At 45.4% G+C, this 18,865-nt stretch overlaps 1 protein-coding gene across 1 annotated transcript in view; it reads left to right on the top strand.

Moving 5' to 3' along the window:
- boc (BOC cell adhesion associated, oncogene regulated) overlaps window positions 1-18,141 on the top strand; it is a 26,779-nt gene extending 8,638 nt beyond the window's left edge. The window contains exons 2-18 of the mRNA XM_023416934.2: window positions 4,406-4,535; window positions 5,209-5,481; window positions 9,319-9,465; window positions 10,666-10,809; window positions 11,307-11,600; window positions 12,540-12,812; window positions 12,908-13,176; window positions 13,293-13,458; window positions 13,951-14,022; window positions 14,334-14,543; window positions 14,913-15,088; window positions 15,217-15,439; window positions 15,582-15,767; window positions 15,874-16,085; window positions 16,185-16,273; window positions 16,584-16,735; window positions 17,033-18,141. Coding sequence (XP_023272702.1) covers window positions 4,424-4,535; window positions 5,209-5,481; window positions 9,319-9,465; window positions 10,666-10,809; window positions 11,307-11,600; window positions 12,540-12,812; window positions 12,908-13,176; window positions 13,293-13,458; window positions 13,951-14,022; window positions 14,334-14,543; window positions 14,913-15,088; window positions 15,217-15,439; window positions 15,582-15,767; window positions 15,874-16,085; window positions 16,185-16,273; window positions 16,584-16,735; window positions 17,033-17,199 — 3,165 coding nt within the window. The 5' untranslated portion in view covers window positions 4,406-4,423 and the 3' untranslated portion in view covers window positions 17,200-18,141. The remainder of the gene's footprint in view (window positions 1-4,405; window positions 4,536-5,208; window positions 5,482-9,318; window positions 9,466-10,665; window positions 10,810-11,306; window positions 11,601-12,539; window positions 12,813-12,907; window positions 13,177-13,292; window positions 13,459-13,950; window positions 14,023-14,333; window positions 14,544-14,912; window positions 15,089-15,216; window positions 15,440-15,581; window positions 15,768-15,873; window positions 16,086-16,184; window positions 16,274-16,583; window positions 16,736-17,032) is intronic.
- The last annotated feature ends 724 nt before the right edge of the window (window positions 18,142-18,865 follow it).

The following is an 18,865-nucleotide window of genomic DNA, read 5'->3' as shown; positions in this document are numbered from 1 at the left end:
GTAAACCCCCTTCACCATCTCACATCAATCCATAAAGGCAAGAAACCCCCACCACCCCCTCCTCCCTGCCTCCAGAAACTCTCCACACACTACTCCCAAACCTCTTGGTCATTGAGCCCCCCCCCCCCTTCTCTTTGGTCATTGAGCAGGGCCCATCAGCTCTTCCCCGGGCCCTTCAGAGTAGCGTCTCCCCTTTCTCCTGGGGTCCACGGGGTCTTTGTCCGTGCACCGGCTCACTGCTTTACAATGACTCTCCACTCTATTAAGGTGCGTTCTGCCTGTTAACGTCGCCAGGGGCAACCGGCCTCCCGCATGGCAGCTATGCAGCGTGGCATTGTGGGCCGCGGGCCCGAGCGGGGCAGTTGAACCCCCGGCACTCCTCACACTTGACACCGCATGTGTTTATCTAAAGGGGGGGCTTTGTGGTGTTTGGAGAACCTAGATGGAGGGGGGGCACGGGTGTAAAAAGACGTAAAACTGGGGGAGGAGGGCAAGAGGGGAGTTTAGGGAGGTGATAAATATTCAACAGCTCAGCTCCTCAGAAGGAGTTACTACCCTGCTACCCCTCCACCACCTCCTCCCCTCCCGTGTGTCCTCTCCATGCCAGAAAGCAGATGGAATGTGAGAGCTCAGGGAGGAGGCTCCAGTCTGGTTTTATCCAATTAGCAGGGTTGTCAAAATGAATTTATCCACGGAGGCAGGGGGACAATGGGACCGGCAGTGGCCCGGGAGAACAGGGGCCCCGGTGTCTTTACTTAGCACGCTCACAATGAACTTCTGTCAAGTGACTCTCTACCACAACGACATATAAGGCACTCACATACTCACACTCACGATGCATGCCTGCACACCACCGCCGAAACCTTCTCCTCACCCTCCCAGCGATACGTACACCGCGGGCGTCGCACTTGAATGCGCCCCCAGACACCTGTGTTCAGAGCGGTTTCTTAAGTCTTTTGAGTTGGGTCCAAGTCAAGTCACAGGTTATTCAAAACAAAGTCCAAGTCAAGTCTTAAGTCCTTGAGGGGAGGTGAGAGTCAGGATTTCACAAGCAAAATACAAGTCAAGTTGCTCTCAGGTCTTTCAATGCTGACTATTACAATGACACAGCCTTTGAGCATTTTCCTGTGTTGATAGTAGAGATGCCCCTACCCAACCTTTTTCTCACACAATACTGATTCTTACACCTCGACTCCGGGTATCTGAATACAAAGTGGAAAAACACTGTTTTTTCAAAACCAAATTTTTTCATTAAACAAGAGGCCAAAGTTCTCAAATGATAAATGTTGCCTAAGTTGGCATTGAACGTCTCATCCGAGTCTTATCTTCAGGCAGTTTTTGGAAAACAGCAGCAGACGTTTGAGTTTCAACACACAGCCCCACCTGGTGTTGTCTTATGTTTTTTTTTTTTTAATTATAATTCCAGCATTTTATCATTTTTTTTCTCTCTTGCCTTCTTGCTGTTAAGTCGAGTCTTCTGGGAGTCTCGCTGTAGTCAAGTCAATTCCTCACCATGATTGCAGAAATAGTTCTGCTCTCCAGTAATCATACTTCTGCACTGGAACTGGCAGATCTGAAAAGTTCACACAGTTCTCTTCGATGCACTGTCACTGAAGTATGTTTTAATACCACAAAGCTGCTCACGCTGAGTGTTTGCCACGCAGTGCTTTTCGTTACTGGTAAGAAACAACACACGCACACACACACACACACATTCTCCCAGTTCTTAATTTAGTGGAGCTGTCTGTGTGTATGCTCTGGTTTTTATCAGTCTCGCTGGTGTGTAGGAGGCTCCTCTCTCTCTCTCTCTCTCTCTCTCTCTCTCTCTCTCTCTCTCTCTCTCTCTCTCTTGTCTGTGACTTCTCTGGGAGGGGATGGATGGAAAAAGTTGGACGTAGATGTCAGGCCAGCTTTTCATCTTGTTGCAGGGTATCTGCTAAGCAAACACAGGACCCAGCTGACTAATGAATCAGACAGACAGGCTCAGAGGAGTAAGGCTGTTTCTTGGGGAGTGATGATGTACGAGGGGCCTTCTCGTACTGCTTTTACAACAAAGCTCTATCTCTGTTTCTGTCTCTCTTCCTGTCTCACTGTCTCTACTTTTATTTTGAAGTAAAAGAGACAGAAATTGGACAGGTAAAAAGCCTCAAGCCTGTGGCAGCGTGTCCCGCTGTGAGTCCAGTTGGCAGACTCACTGGTGTGGTTTACGGTTAGTGACTCTTGCAGTTGGGACAGGTGCTTGATACAGATGTATGTGTCTTTTATGGGCAGCTGTCCCGGGTTGTGTCCATACAGCAACCGGCCACAGAAGCCACAGGCCTTCAGCTATGCTGGCTCCTGGTCCCACAGTAGCTTGCTGTTTGTTTACCGAGTCAGCCCACTACTGACGGGACACTCTGACTGGACCAGTGTGTAAATGCAACTGGACATGTATGCAGGGCTGCAACTAAGGATTATTTGCATCACTGGTAATGCCGAAACCAACAAATTTCCACATTCGAAAACAGCTATAATCAATGTTTATATTATTATATTCACAATCAATCACCTGACTACTTGCATATGAAAGGGTCACTCACGCCACAATTCCCCTCAGCTCTAGGGAGTGTTTTAGCATCTTAAAGCTCATTGTTTTTGTTTTCGGGCCCACAACGTATATATGTTTGATTCAGTCTTATAGCTCTCATCAGCTTCGTTTTCAGCCACAGCGAGCAACAAAAAAGCTCAAAAAATCCACCGTATACTGCCTGCGCAGTGCTAAACAACTAGCTGGCGAAGGAAATGCAGCTTTTGGCAGCCAAATAGTGAGAAATCCCTTTCAGGAGTTGGTGGAGATCAAAACGGAGCTAAAAGAAGTGGGAATATTGGACCTAGCCTCCAAATTAATGCTAATTTTGCTCCGTATATGCTGGATGTGTAAATAGGTAACCTCTGCTAACAAGTCAGCCATATCAAGTCAGTCTTGTTTCTGCTGCCCCCTGGTGGTAAAGAAATCAGGTTATGATTTAAATAAAGCGACTGTTGATTCATCACCTAACTGACTAATTGTTACAGCTCTTCTGGAGAGTGGCCCTGCTGTTGGTGGCGTTAAAATGAGTCAAAAATTGTTTACACGCATTTGTAATATGAAATTAAAATCTAGCAGGATAATGTGAGGCCTTGTGTGTCAGTTGGCATAGTTAACGGCTGCTTTTCCATCAGCATGCTGCTTTGCTCATTTTCAGTAAATGTGCCAGGCAGCTAAACTGCTGCCATTAGATGATGAAGGTGCGCTGTAAGAGTTTCCATTCTCTTACTGTCCTGCTTTGGTCCCTCGTGTGTTTTGTGCGAGTGTGTGTGTAGTCCCTAGTCCCTGGCCTTCATTAATCATTGCCTTGCCATAATAAGATCAGGACAAATATGTATGAGAAAGTCGTGCGCTGCTTCCATTTTTACTGTAGCGATGCAGGTTTGTTTATGCCCTTGAGTGTGTGCATGTTTAGCGACATGTATGTGTATGAAAGAGAGAGAGAGAGAGAGAGAGGGAGAAAGAGAGGTTCAGTTTTGCAGGACCACCCTCCTCATTCTGACGGGAAGTTGTTAGTTTAACCTGACAGGAAAGAATTCGGGAAACTTGGCAGCAAGCGACAAGGGAGAGAGGAAAGCTCCCCTCTCTGCTTTAACTGTTAATAGACTGACCATAACCGTGGTCTTCTCCATTTCCCTCCCGATACATACTGCACTGAAGTATAAAGGAGGCCACCTCTCCTCCATCCCGCACACATGCACGCTGCTGTGATATACCCCCCCACCCCTCCCTGTCCTGCCTCTCATTAGTTGTTCTTTGTCCCGACTCTTGAATGCAGCCTGTGTATTTCCCCTCCTCCCTCCTCCTGGACCATCTACCTGTATCGGTTACACCTGAGCGGGGAGGTGGAGCGGTCGGGTTACGGCCCGCAGAATGAGGGCGCCCCTTTGATGAATGGAGGGCTGGATGGGTGCGGGTACAGGCGGAGGAGATGGGGTCAGCGGTGAGATGGGGGCTGACAGAAAAGAAAAGCTTTATTTGTGTCTGGAGTTTGGCTGCTGAGGGTTATGCTGAGGGTGCCGCTGAGGGTGCTGCTGAGGGTGCTGCAGAGTGCACCGCCTCACCTGGGTTGTGTTTCTTTAATGGCTGCCTGTTTGTGTATGTCTGTATACAAGTAACATAGAGGTAGAGAGAATGGGTTATGTATGAATTCAAGATTGAATGTTTAAATGGATGATGCATGTTTCCGCATTGAATTGTGGGGATTGTGTTTTCTGTGCAGTTCTGTCTGTGTGTGTGTGTGTGTGTTTGTTTCAGGTTTATGCAGTTTGTTTAGAGTGAAAAAGGTCTGTAAATGCCTCCCTAACCTTCTCCTGTGTGTGTCTGTGTGTGTTTCAGGGGGGTAGTGTATGGAAGATGTCTGGAAAGCGAGACTGGACTCCGTGGATGAAAAAGAGAAGGGCTCCAGTGTTGTGTGCTCTGGGTGCAGTACTACTCTGCTGCCTGCAGAGTGGCGCCTCTGTCTCCGGTGAGTACACAAAATGAGATGTTGAAAAGCTGGATCTCTAAGGCATAATCTGCATTAAAAAAAAGCAAAGTGTCCATTAATGTGCACTCATGGTACACACCACAGGCCCTATGCGTGCTCTTTGTGCTCAGAATGCCTTTACATTAGTCTTTCCAAACACCTGGTGCAGGATAAGTCCTGCCAGGGACAAAATATTCTGGCTCACAGGGAGGGAGGTGTTTTATGTGCCTGGCAGCTGCAACAGCAGTTTGATTGAGATGAATCTGAAGACGTAGGTAGTTTACATGAACTGTACCAACCACCGTGGGTGAACTGAAAAAGAAAAAGAAACATTGTAGGATTTGCCCATTAATTGATTAATCAGTTGAAAGAAATTTGGTGACTGTTTTGACGATCAGTCAGGATTTTTCCAGGTTCTGAAAAGTGAGAATTTCCTGCTTTTCTAGGTTTTACATCGTAATAAATTTAATGTTCTTGAATTTTTTTTTGTTTTTTTACCACTGGTCAGACAAAACAAGACGATTAATGATCATCTTGTGCGCTAGGATATTATGATGGGCATGATTTTATTTACAGTTAATCAGCAGATTAATAGACAATGAAAACAATTGAAGTAAAAACAGTAACATTTTGAATCTGCTCCTAAACTGCTTTGTAAAAATCTTTTCCTCAGATGAGGTTCCGGCCTTCACCGAAGAGCCCATGTCCGTGGTGCAGAAGCTGGGGGGCAGCGTGAACCTCCGCTGCAGCGCCCGACCCGCCTCGGCCAACATCAGCTGGCGCCTCAACGGCCGGGAGTTGGTGGACGGAGACCTGGGTGTGGTGCTGGGGCCCAGTAGCCTGTTCATTCCCACACTCTCCAACCTGACGCTGGGGAGATACCAGTGTGTGGCCGGCACCGGCGCTGGAGCCCTGGCCAGTGTGCCTGCTAACGTCACCGCTGCCAGTGAGTAGCCACCCACACAAAGCTGCGACAAAATAAACACAAACACACAAGCCCCTGTTGGCCCCTTTTTTGGTTTGTTGGAGTATCCTAAGAACGCCTTTGACTTCATTTTCTTGTAGTAGAACAGAAACAGTGAAGGGGTGGTATTTGTTTGCTTAGAATCCTCACCAATACAACGCTGTAAACCTTGTAGTTTTCCACTGCCTGTGGCAGGTCTGAGTCCGATGCTTACAAAGGCAGGGCTCCAGTTTTGGTGGGAAACTTTTGCACATCGATTAGTGATAGAACTGGACAGTATTTATTCAGTGTGGTTAGAAAACAGCTGCTATCTTATTGATCTAATGGAGCTAAAGTGAGTTATTCACCGTGCTGACATTTTTAGTGCTTTGCTGGTCCGAGTGTGTGGTGTTATATTTGATACGCATCATGGGACTGGGGGCCTGAGGCTGTGTAACCTGAGCTAGAGGAATGGAAGGGACCCAGGGGCCGGGGGGGCCAGGGCCAGTCAGAGCAGAGAGAGGGGACCAGAACTCAGCCTGGGGGCCCCCTACCTCCACTGGCCCCTCTTCTCCCCACAACACCACATTCCTCTCCACAGGGCGCGACAGCAGGGCTCGCCAGAAATTATGGCCCCGTAATTGGGTAGAGGACTGAGGGAAGATAAGGGTGTGTGTGTGTGTGTGTGTGTGTGTGTGTGTGTGTGTGTGTGTGGGGATGACGGAGGATATGGGTGCATGCCTGACTAAAACACAGCATTATGTAAAAAAAACAGAGCACTGTTAAGTGTATTGTTTTACATGTAGAGATGTGATGCATGAGGCTGCCATAGCCGGAGAAACCGGAGGTGTTTCAGGCCAGTTGAGACAAGATCCCTCCACAAGATGAGACGTGATGTCACATTCTCTGTCTCCCTCGAGCCCTCCGCAACCTTACACACACTCGCATTTCTCTTCCTTCACACATTTTTCACTCTTCACCCTGTCACTTTCTCTCCCACCTTCCCTCCTTTCATTATCTTTCACTTTCCCTCCTCTTTTGTCATCTCCATCTCCAGTTATTATTTTCCCTCTTTCTTCTGCAGAGTGATACTTTGTCAAGCTGTGATTATGTGAGAGAGTGTGCCGCACATGTACAAAAGCATTAAAAGTTATTGATAGCTCCAAGAGTGGATGAATCGTGTTGAGATAACCACATGTGGAGCCAGACTGGTCGCCCCCCCCCAAAACTTCTCTAATTTAATAACGGTCTCTCCTCGGCCACCCCTAAACCGCCTAAGGAATTGCTCCACGGGGATTGTGTACGTGCCTGCCTTTCCATGTGAGCCCTCTCAGTTGTGCGCACATGTTTTTTGTGATCAGGATAGGTTGATTCCAGACCCTCCACGCCATCCCACTCTGAGGAGTCTGTGCTTTTCTGGCATAAGTTAAAAGGCTCCTTGCTTGAATTCTTGTGCAGACAATCGCCCTCCCTCTTTTAGCTGCAGAAAACAGAAGACATGTATCTGCACAACGCCAACGAACAACACATTGCACAAACATGTTATAATTCAGATACACGCACGCGGGCCTCCGACTGCTACACATAAAGATGATGAATGCGCTGTGTCTCTAGAAGTATTTAAGTCTGCCTTGCCAAACAGCCCTGGTGCGGGAGGTCTGCTTCACTTTATGAATACCATCAATCCTCCGTCCCTGTAGGATACACACACACACACACACACACGCAAGCACGCACTCATGTGTACACTCACGTAGATGCATGCACACCTGAGAGGCACACATGCGGGGTTGTTCCTGTAAAGAATGCGGGGCAGTGGAGTGGGAGAGAGGTAGAGGTTGGGTGGGGGGTTATAAGGTGTAACTGGAGGAATTTGGGAGAAGTAGGAAGGAGGGATGGGTAGATATGAAAGAGGAGGCAGAGTGGCTGTAAAAACAGCACCTTGATTGATTTAGCAAATGGAGCGCCACACGGTCTCTTGAAGGCTTTACCCCCCCCCAACACACACATACACCACTTAGCTTGACATGTCCTGGCTGGGATTTTCATTTTTCAGAATAAGAGCTGATTCTGAGTCAAAGATGGAGGTGTGTGTGTGTGTGTGTGTGTGTGTGTGTGTGTGTGTGTGTGTGTGTGTACCCTGATATCCCCTTTTTCTGCCATTAACCCCCCCCCCTTCCACAGACACGGGGACAGATCCAGCATGCATGGTGAATAAATCAGTTGCCTGCAGTGAAGATGTTTGTTTAGTGCTTTGAGTAAATCACTGTGATGTCCCTATCAGTAGATACCCTGGCCTTAACTAAACTTTGCTTATCGAATTACAGCTGTATACAAAGGCTCATCAGCTGACTGTATATATACCAGCAGCTTGGTCTTTTTTGCCAGAGAGCGTGTGGCTGGTCCAAGAAAAACACACCGGTTATAGCACCTCTGGAAAGAATGGAGAAAGGCTGTGTTTGTTAAGAATAAATCAGCAAGGCTGGTAGATGTTTAATTACGTTCCTGGAGAGGTTTTATTTATCTTTCATTTCACTGCTGGACTCCTGCATGACAAATTTCTCCAGTTGTTACTTTCTTTTTCCCCCCTCCTGTACTGCTCCCTCTCTTTTTTCTTTTTTTTTCTTTTCTCAGTCTCATTTTAGTTTCCTTCTACTTCAAATCTATAAAATGCTAGCTTATCCCCCGCTAAGATTTTTATGAGTTTTTGTCTTTTTCTTTCAGCCTCTTAAGAGCAGAGTTTTGCCGTTTCCTCCCCAAACCCAAACTGGATATCTTTCTTTGAAACTCTATAGGATGGACAACTCTAACCTTTGACCTTATGGCCAGGCCTCTGAGCCGCTCAGGCGGGGGGTTTAGGAGGTCAGAGGTCGGCTGAGTGTCTGTGCTGTGCAGACTGTGTGTCTGTGGGACACAGTTGCAGCACATGGCCCCAGTAATCGCACTCCTCCATTTCCCAAAGAATCTGAACGGCCCCGGTCCAAGTATAATGTCGGACAGGATTAACGACACCCACTCGAATGTTACAGACACCACCTTTAGGCTTTGGAGTCCAAAGGGACTGAGGAATGAGTAAAACAGAAATATTGGCCGGTGTGCCTTTTTTTAAAAAATAAATTTTCTTTGGTCTTTTTAGTGGGATCATGTTAAGACAAGCAATGGGAAATACATTACTAAATGGAGGAAGAAGAGGTTTTACTTTCAAAGAGAGAGCTCCTAAGAGAAGTTGTGGGAACCTGGTTATGATACAATGGGGACAGGCTGACGTGAGGGACGCTCGATATGGAAACAACACAGTTATTACAGAGTTTATTATTGCTCAGATCAATGCTGTTTTCTTCTCCTACAGCCGAGGACTGACTGTATACACAGTTCAGTTAGATGTGATTTACACAGTGTTGCCTCACTTCAGCATTTCCTGTCATCCGGCTCCCAGTCAGTAATTTTCCTTTCACCCTGTTCTCCTGCACCTCCCTGCATCACCTCCATTCACCTGGTCACACAGCTGCCCCTGATTACACAAACCCCAAAACCCCTTCCAGTCTTTTCTCCATGCGACACTCTCCAGCGTTTCTTGGAATGATTCCCTGATGCCAAAGCCGTTTGTCCCCAACTCTCCAGGTGTACCAGGAGGGTTTCTCACTGTTTTTTTTTTTTTTTTTGGATTAACCTGTCAGCTCCAGCTTCTGCCTTGGTAGAAATAAAAGCCCCTACAAACTGTTTCTGTTGTACTGTGTGCTGCATTTGGGTCCCACACTCACCCCGTTACAAGTGTATTAAGATGATGGAATAACGCTGAACTGACTTTTTTTTTCTCCCTTGCCTGCCTGTTTTTTACAGAGTTGCGGGACTTCGAGCCCGATGACCAGCAGGAGATCGAGGTGGATGAAGGCAACACGGCAGTTATTGAATGTCACCTCCCGGAAAGCCAGCCGAAGGCTCAGGTCCGCTACAGTGTCAAACAGGAGTGGCTGGAGACATCCAAAGGTTACTGAGATGCTTCATTTCATTAGGATCTCTCTCTCCCTCTCTCTCTCTCTCTCTCTCTCTCTCTCTCCCCCTACTTCCCTGTTGATTGCCATACTATCTTCATAATTTACCGGAATGCTATAATCCTGTTATCAGACCCATTATAAAACCAGTGATAAGGGTATTATCTCAAATGTTGAAACATGGGAATGCAGTTGTTTATTTTTCAAACTATTTACTTCTAAGTTGCCTGGAAGAGAAGAAAAGCTCTGGTGGTTTGTGTCTGGTATGCTGATGATGCCTGGGAGCTCTAGGTACTGATGTCTGCAGCTTATCTGTGAGGAAATGAATCCCACTTTCATGAGCATTCACCAACTGTTCCTGGTCAGACTCTAGGGTGCCACCTTGTGGCCTCTGCTGATGGTGCAGACATGCACTGGAATGGCACACAGGACTCATGTTACAGTGTTTCACCATAAGATTTTTCTGTGGTTCCTCTTTGTCTTAGTCGTGCCCCTGTATTTTCACACGTATATATATATATCCTCCTATATTCCTGCTTCAGGGTTTAAAACTAAGTTTGTAGCACTTGTACATATTACAGTAAGCTGCAGTGTTGTTGTGTAGCCCACTGTCCTCTGAACCATTTGCACCGAACGAAATTTGCTCTCCAGTGTGATTTAAAAACTTAATTTATGTTTTGCTGTAGAACTGTGACACGTGCATTTTACAATTTTGTATTGTGGAAAGATTGCACAGATCAGACACACTAGGAGAAGATCTACTCTAAAGTGCATTTTTAATACATTCAGATTTTAACATTACATTTCTTTATCTAATTCTTCGTTTTATTGCACATGAGTCATTTTAGCTCAGCCTAAAGAGTATGTTCCCCTGCATTTTACTTCATTTAACAAAGAAACCTATAAGTTGCGGTTTCCTGATGGGTGAATGGTAAAAGGTGCACAGCTCATAACTCCCAATGTCCCTGGCTTTATTCTAGCCTGGGACCTTAACTGCACGTCATATCTCTCTCCCCTTGTTTCCTGTCTGCCTCTGAATGCTCTGCTGTCAAATAAAGGCAGAAATGCCATAAAATAATCTAAAAACCTTTTCTAATCTCTTTCTTCAACCAAAGCCGTATTTTGATTTTGATGATTCATATATAAGTTTGTCAAGCCCACACTTGACATGTTTTGTTTTTTTTTTTTCCTGCAGGGAACTACCTCATCATGCCTTCAGGGAACTTGCAGATAGTCAACGCCACGCGGGACGACGAGGGGCCGTATAAGTGCGCTGCCTACAACCCCGTCACTCAGGAGGTCAAAACATCCACCTCTGCCGACCGCCTGCGCATACGCCGTGAGTCACCATCTCATCACACTGATGTTGAGACAGAAAAGCAAGTTTTCTTATTATTGGCATAACTTGCTCCAATTAACAAAAAAAATATGTGGAACAAGAAGTCAAGGGTCATTCTGAAAAATTCACTGCTCATTTAACAAGAACCTACATCAGAAAACATTAAAGGCATTGTTAGAGAGCTTGTAACTTTTACTGTAGGAATATGTGGTGCACATGTGTCTCACACGTGCCAGTTTGTGAGACTTTTATCAACTGATCTTGCCAGGACGCATTTAGTCACAGGTGATGACGTGCACAATTCATGCTTTTGCATCTTCAAAGGCAAAGATGGAAGTGTTTTAAGTTCTTTGTATTGTAGATGTAATCTCAGCCACAACAGGTGTACAAGCAGTTAGAAGAAACAGACGGGCGGGAAAAGTTTTTTTTTTTTTTTTTTTTTTTTTTTTTTTTTTTTATTCAAGTCCTGACTGTCTCCATTTTTTTTTTTTCCCCAGGCTCCACGTCGGAAGCGGCTCGTATCATTTACCCGCCGGCGTCCCGGTCCATCATGGTGACCAAAGGCCAGCGGTTGGTGTTGGAGTGCGTTGCCAGCGGCATCCCTACTCCGCAGGTGACGTGGGCAAAAGATGGGCAGGACCTGCGTTTCCATAACAACACACGCTTTCTGCTCAGCAACCTGCTGATTGATGCGGTGGGCGAGGGCGACTCGGGGACATACATTTGTCGGGCGGACAACGGTATCGGCTCAGCCAGCTCTGCGACGGTGCTCTATGACGTACAAGTGTTTGGTAAGTGAACTAGAGTTGTTTTTAGCGTCTTGTGTATCTGCTCGTGTTGGTGAACTGTCCTTGGTTGTTTTGTTTTTTGTTTTTTTTTTCAAATAAATTTTTTAAACTAATTTCTGATGCACGTTCCTGTAACGGCTTTTCATGGTGATAGGAGACTCTGCCAGGATTCTTTCATGGGTAAAGTCTTGACCATGTTATGGATTTAATGATTAGACTGACTCCTGTTTGGCGGACAGAAGACAGGGCTCTGTATGTGTGTGTATGTGTGTGAGAAGCGTGTATGCCTGGGCGGTGTTGTGTTAGAAAGCGTCGGTGGAGACAGAGCCCTCTATTCTGTAGCAGAACTTGATTGACTGTGTCTAGGTTATGGATGACTGTTTTTACAGTGATTTTCTGTCTGTGTGTATGTGTTTTTGTGTGTGTGTGTGTGTGTGTGTGTGTGTGTGTGTGTGTGTGTGTGTGTTGTGGGCTTGTTTCTCTGCAGCTGGCTCTAATTAAAGTCGAGAGCTGCTGTAGCTGTAATGAGCTCTGTCTTTCCCTGATTCATAAGCAGCCAACCATCAACTAGCTGGCTCGGCCCTTCTGGCTCTGCATAGCCCCTTCCTTTGTCATATAGCCTGTACTTACACATGCGCATGGTTATGATTTTAGTCAGACACACTTTCTCTTACGCATGTGACATTGTTAGAGCTGAAATGAGTTAACTGACAACTATTATGATTATCAATGATTGTTTAAGTCACTTAACAAGCAAAAATAGCAAACATTCATCTGTTTCAGCTTTAGATGTGAGAATTTTCTGTTGTTATAATTGTAAATTGAATATTTTGGGGTTTTAGACCGAGTCAGACGAAACAAATAATTTGAAGATATAAACTCAGGCCCAGCCTCTGCAGCCTGTGTCCGTCTCTGACTCCGATTCTCCGCTGTCTCCTTCAGAGCCTCCTCAGGTGACGGTGGAGCTGCAGCAGCAGGAGGTCGTGTATGGAGAGACTGTTCGCTTTACATGTCAGACCCGCGGTAAGCCCACTCCGTCTGTGATGTGGCTCCACAACGCCCGGCCCCTTGCCCCATCTCCTCGCCATCGCCTCACCTCCCGGCTGCTGCGTGTCTCCAACGTGGGCCCCCAGGACGACGGGCTGTACCAGTGCATGGCTGAGAACGGGGTGGGCAGCTCGCAGGCCTCCGCTCGCCTCATCACAGTGTCAACTGGTAAGTCGCGTAGTTTTGTAATTTATCAGAGATTTTAATTTGGATTTTGATTTTATTTCACAGCTTTTACATGTAATTAATTCTGTCTCTTACAGGGATTTCACCAAGGGGGAAGTTGCCCTCAATCTATCGGCCACTCAGCCCAGACAAGGTGCTAAGAGAGCAGCCCCCTGTGAGGCCTGGGGCTGCAGGCGCCATGTTGCCGATGGATTGCTCTGAGCTACCAGGACAGATCCTTCCCGCGGAAGCCCCCATCATCCTCAGCCAGCCACGCACAGGCAAGGCTGATTATTACGAACTCACCTGGAGGCCGCGGCATGAGCGAGGAGTCCCTGTTCTGGAGTACATGATCAAATACAGAAAGGTAATGCAGGGAACTTATTCTCAGACTCAATTAAATGACGTATTAGCTGCTTCATATTCAAACTGCACATTTTCTGTGTCAGTAAACTGAGTCCTCTGTCTCTCTCTCCCTGTCAGGTGGGAGACCCTCTAGCAGAGTGGATCTCCATCAGTATCTCAGGCTCTCTCCATAAGCTGACCCTGACTAATCTGCAGCCAGACAGCCTGTATGAGGTGGAGATGGCTGCCAAGAACTGTGCAGGTTTGGGACAGCCAGCTATGATGACCTTCAGGACCGGCAAAGGTGCGACACTGTCGGATCAGTCATAGAGTATAGCAATGTCCGTAGCAGCCATGTTGATTCCCCACAGTTTGATATTTGGGTTTTTTTGGGGTTTTTTGGTTTGTTTTTTTCCTACTTTGGCAGTGTATATATTGAAAGCTTGATATAGCTTATTCCTCTGTGCCACAAAAACCCATAGTTGACTAAAGGGCACTGTAGTTTATTTGTAGTTTACATACACCCTCCTGCAGCTGTAAAAACTCATTTTTGAAAATATGTAAGGCTTTTTTCAAACTGAAGGGACATATTCACAAGTCATTGTTAAAGATTTATGTCTTGTGTAGGAACAAATGGGCTTGAGGCTGAGAGCCACAATACTCATGGCAATTGTTGACAAAAACAAAACTACAGGATATCACCAGTGTTATCCTTTTTTTCCTTTTTTTTTTTAAACATGGCTCAGAATACTTTTTTCTTCCTCTGACGTCACTGTTGATGTTCCTCTGCCTGCAGGTCGTGGTCGTGGTTTAGGTGGTCAAAATGATCCGCCGAAAACTCCAGCTGTTCCTTCACCAAGCCTTTCGCGTAAGTATCCGGTAGCTTCTCTGCCCCTGTGACAAATTCTCTCCTAATTAACAATACTAACAACATCCACTTCTGCTGTGATAACTATAAGTAGATATTGTTTTAGAGTAAGACTGTCAACCTCTAAACATTCTCCTTTTGACTAACATGGATATTTCTCAATTTCTCTTTCCTTTCTGTCACTGAAGGATGATCTCTCAGTAAGTTGAATGTGATGTGTTTTTGCCTTCACTGTTGTAATTACAGATTGTCTGTGAGTTTATGTCTGTTGTTGTTGTCTTCCGTCTGACACCACTTCTCCTCCTCTGCAGCTCCCGAGGCTCCTGACAAGCCCACAGTCTCCACGGCAACGGAAACGTCGGCATACGTGACTTGGATTCCTCGTGGTAACCGCGGCTTCCCCATCCAGTCATTTCGGGTGGAGTACAAGAAGGTGAAGAAGGCTGGAGAGGACTGGGTGACGGCAGTGGAAAACATCCCCCCGTCGCGTCTCTCTGTGGAGATCACGGGCCTGGAGAAAGGTCGGCCATCTTCACCCACACTTAAAACGTTGTTGTTGTTCACAGCAGTTTATTCTGACTTGTTGGAAGGGGGGGGGGAGTAGTATGATATTGTACTATATAATTACAAGGATGATGTCCTGTGTAATTACATTCCCACGGCCCGTAAATTCATCAGGATAATGAGTGTTGTTACAGTCATTTCAGTAATTGCTGCCATCAATCAAAACCATAATTGATTTGCAATCAACATCACATTTGTTCTGAAAAAGAAAACACAAAGTAATGTGAAAGCAAACATCATTAGTCAGCACACAAACCAGAGATTCGTTCAGTGCCGCTTGTGGCCCCCAGAGACAGATTAGTAACGGTTGTCCCGTCTCCCTGTAGGTACGTCTTATAAGTTTCGTGTGGTGGCGGTGAATGTGATCGGCTCCAGTCCTCCCAGCGCCCCTTCGAAGGCTTACACTGTGGTGGGTGGGAGAACCCACGAACGCCCTGTTGATGGACCTTACATCACCTACAATGAGGCCATCAATGAGACTACCATTATTCTCAAATGGACGGTGAGTTACTAGAAGAAGGAAAAAAAAGAAGAAGTTTGTTCTTGTCTACTATTAATCAGGACAGATTCAACTTTTTGGAGGCTTAAAGTTCATGGTGAATGTAACTTGATTTATTTCCCTCTCGACAGTACACTCCTGTAAACAACACGCCCATCTATGGTTTCTACATCTACTACCGGCCGACAGACAGCGATAATGACAGTGATTATAAGAAGGATGTGGTGGAGGGAGACAGATACTGGCACTCGATCACTGACCTGCAGCCGGAGACCGCGTACGACATCAAGATGCAGAGCTTCAACGAGAAGGGAGAGAGCGAATTTGGCAACGTAGTGATCCTTGAAACGAAAGGTGAGGTCATTTTTTGGGGGGGGGGGCAGTTAGCAGATTTAGATGTTTCTGGAGGCAGCAGAGTGGGACTAACACCGAGGATCTCAGTATCTACTCTTTTTTTGCAAGCCTGAGCTGTTTTAACATTTTTTTTTCTCCTCAGCTCGTCCTAATCACCAGCGGCCTGCTCCGTCACAGACGCCAGATCCGGGGACTGGACTCCCCACCGGACTGGTGCCGCGGCCCGGTGACCTCCCCTACCTCATAGTCGGTATAGTCCTGGGAGCCTTCGTCTTCATCATTGTCGCCTTCATCCCCTTCTGCCTCTGGAGGGCTTGGGCCAAACAGAGTGAGTGTTCCTCACATTTCTTCAAGTCTCTGCAGGAATTAAGTCTTCGCCTCAACGTGCGTGTCATTCTCCTTTTTTTTTTTTTTTTTTTTTGTGCTTATTTCAGAGCAAACGTCCGACTTGTGTTTCCCTGCTGTGGCCACGCCCGTGTCGTCATGCCAGTACACCATGGTTCCCCTTCAGGGACTTGCGCTGGTTGGCCACTGCCCGCTGGACGCACACATGACTGTGCCACATGGCGTCTATCCTGCTAATGGAGAATACACTCCAAACGGCAAATCTCACCACCCGACACACTGCCTGCCGGGGCTGCAGCAGGTATGACGTTTATCCAAGCCGCTACAGGTTGTTAACAAGCTATCATCATTTTTAATAATAGTATTGATAATAAGATCTATATGCTCTTGTGCTTTGCAGGATGAAGTGGATTGTGATATGGAGTGTGACAGTTTGTTGCCAGAGACAGTGTCAAATGGACAACTGCCTGTCTACCACTACTCCACATGGTTTGTTTACATACAAAACTCATATACTGTATAATGTAATGTACCGGAGAGAAAAGATCAAGTATTTTCTGAAATAACTGAATGGGGATGTAAAGAAACAAATACTCAAGGTAGAAGAAACAGGAAATCGGCCAAATCTTCAGTCTTTCTTTTTTAGATTTTGTTGATCTGCTTTTAGTTGATTTCATCAGGACATTGACTGCTCATTGGTGATGGCTCCCTATTCTTACATTTTATAAACCGATAGACGGTAATCATAAATTGAAAGCGCTAATATTAATGTTTTTTTTTTTCTCTTCTATTCCTTTAGTGGTCCAGATCATCACGAACAAACTTGCTGTTCTCCGGATGACTCCACTCTTCAGCTCCTCAACTCTTCGCATCACCACCTCAGCTCGCAGCAGCTGGGCGGTGACGGCATCTTCTGCGGTGGAGGTACAATGGAGGAGGACATCACTCAAAGTATGTGGGGTTTCTTTCCTCTTAATTATTTATCAAAAAAAAAAAAAATGGCTGAAAATGGCTTTTCTTATATACTGTATGATCATGTATTACAGACATTTAGATTCCAAAGATCTAGGTCTTAATGATGATGAGTTTGGCTTTAGATATAAATAAGTAAATACATTTCCTGATGAAGACGAGGTTTTAAAGATGTGATGAGATGTAGGTTGACATCCTGACCGAAGTATTAGACTGTTTTGGCCAATATGTGTTTTTAAACCTTGTTTTCTGACCAACTCTTTTTCTTTTTTGCAGAGCGGACATCTTTCCCTCTTTTATCTCTCGAAGACGAAGGGATTTTCACCACATCCTCATCAGCAGCCACGACACCACAATCCCAAGATACGATACAGGAAGTGAACATCCTCCCAAATGAAGCGTCCCCTGAGGACGAAGGGAGAGACAACACAACAGATGCATAAGAGACTGGTAAACAGAAGAAAATAAGAGAAAATATTTATTTTTGTATCACAGATATTTATATATTTATGCTTTTGTACATAAGTGTCTGATTATACTGTATATAAGGTTATTTTCATATTGAAAGAAAGACTCTTTATTCATACAACCCCCTCTCACTATGTCATGGACAAAGGGAGTACCATGTTGTGATGCTGAGCTCTGTCTGCATTTCCCGAGGAGGGAAATAGGTTTGAGACGTTATTCCTCATGTGAAGACGATCAGGGGCTTCCTTTCAGTTCAGCACTTCATGTCTAGACCCTCCTCACGTCATTCCTTTTGTAGACCTCCATCTTAAATGTTTGGACCTTAGGTACTTAGCTTTACATACGACAGAAACAAAGGTACCATTCGAAACCAGTCTGATGCTGTAATTATGAGGTGCTTTTTCGCTGTTGCTTTATCATGTTTCCGAGATACAACTGTCAGTCTGTCATTTTGTATAGCAGTAACACAAATGTATTATGCATTGTTCATCATTAACAAACTATTAACAAGTGTATGCAACATAAATCATTCTGTTTCAGTAGTGTACAAGAGATTATATATTGTATAGTTATTTATTTTTTTTTGATTTTATGCTATTTTTTTAAATCACTGAATGGGAGAGATTCTGGAAAATGTCTTTTAACTCAGTCATTGATAAGCTGAACTTTATACTGCAACCACTTCTGTTTACTCATTTGCTGGTTACCAAATGACAGCCAGGTGAGGGCTCTGTGACAGGTGTGTCAGTATTATTCTTCCCTCACAGGTCGGTGCATAAGTATTAGTCTTTTTCCAGAGACATCTGCAATCAAAATGAAGGAGATCCCGAATCCACACTCCCCTTTTCAAGTATAGCCGTTTTGTGGTTGCACATGCTGGAGCACAATTGCATGTAAATAAAAGCTTATGAAATTGATCTGTGTGTTTGGTGCATCTTTTCAGTATTGTAACAGTTACGTGTGGGAACTTTAAAGGGATAGTAAGTGTTTTTGACATGGGGTAGTGTGAGGTAGTCATATATAGTTGGTACATTACCTACAGTAGATTATGATGAGCAGGGTCCAGGTTAGGAAAGCCGACCGGGGCACCTAGTGGCAGAGCTGTGTGTGCCACGAGAATAAATGTGTTTTAGACACTTAAACCCCTCCATCGAAACGATACAATATCCGTTTAAATGTATGCTTCATGTAAAATATATCTTCCCGTGACAACAGTACTTACCTTAAGCACTACATTTTTTCCCCCCGACCGCTTTTCTACTGTATTCATGCGCGCAATTACGCCGCTTTTTGATTTACTCAGATGACCTGCAGCTGTGGCTGTTGGGGAAAAAAATGTAGTGCCACAGTAAGGTGCTGTTGTCACAGGGAGATCAACCGCTGAATATATTGTGCATGAAGCCCTACGTTTAAACAGATGTTGGCTTGTTTAGATGAGCGTTTATAAGTGTCAAACACAGCGACAAAGCTCTGCCACCTTACCGGGGCCCCGCTCGGCTTTTCTAACTGGGACCGCGCTCATCATAATCTACTGTAGGTAATATACCGACTTTTTATGATTACCTCACACTACCCCACGTCAAAAAAAAAAAAAAAAAAAAAACTTCGATCCCTTTGGGTCTACACATAGCTCTGTATATA

This window comes from Seriola lalandi, unplaced genomic scaffold, assembly GCF_002814215.2.
Source record: "Seriola lalandi dorsalis isolate HSWRI2012SDOR001 ecotype SW California unplaced genomic scaffold, Sedor1 jcf7180002054570, whole genome shotgun sequence".
Lineage (NCBI taxonomy): Eukaryota > Metazoa > Chordata > Actinopteri > Carangiformes > Carangidae > Seriola > Seriola lalandi.
Note: the sequence above shows the minus strand (reverse complement) of the source record. Positions and strands in the feature narration are given on the sequence as shown.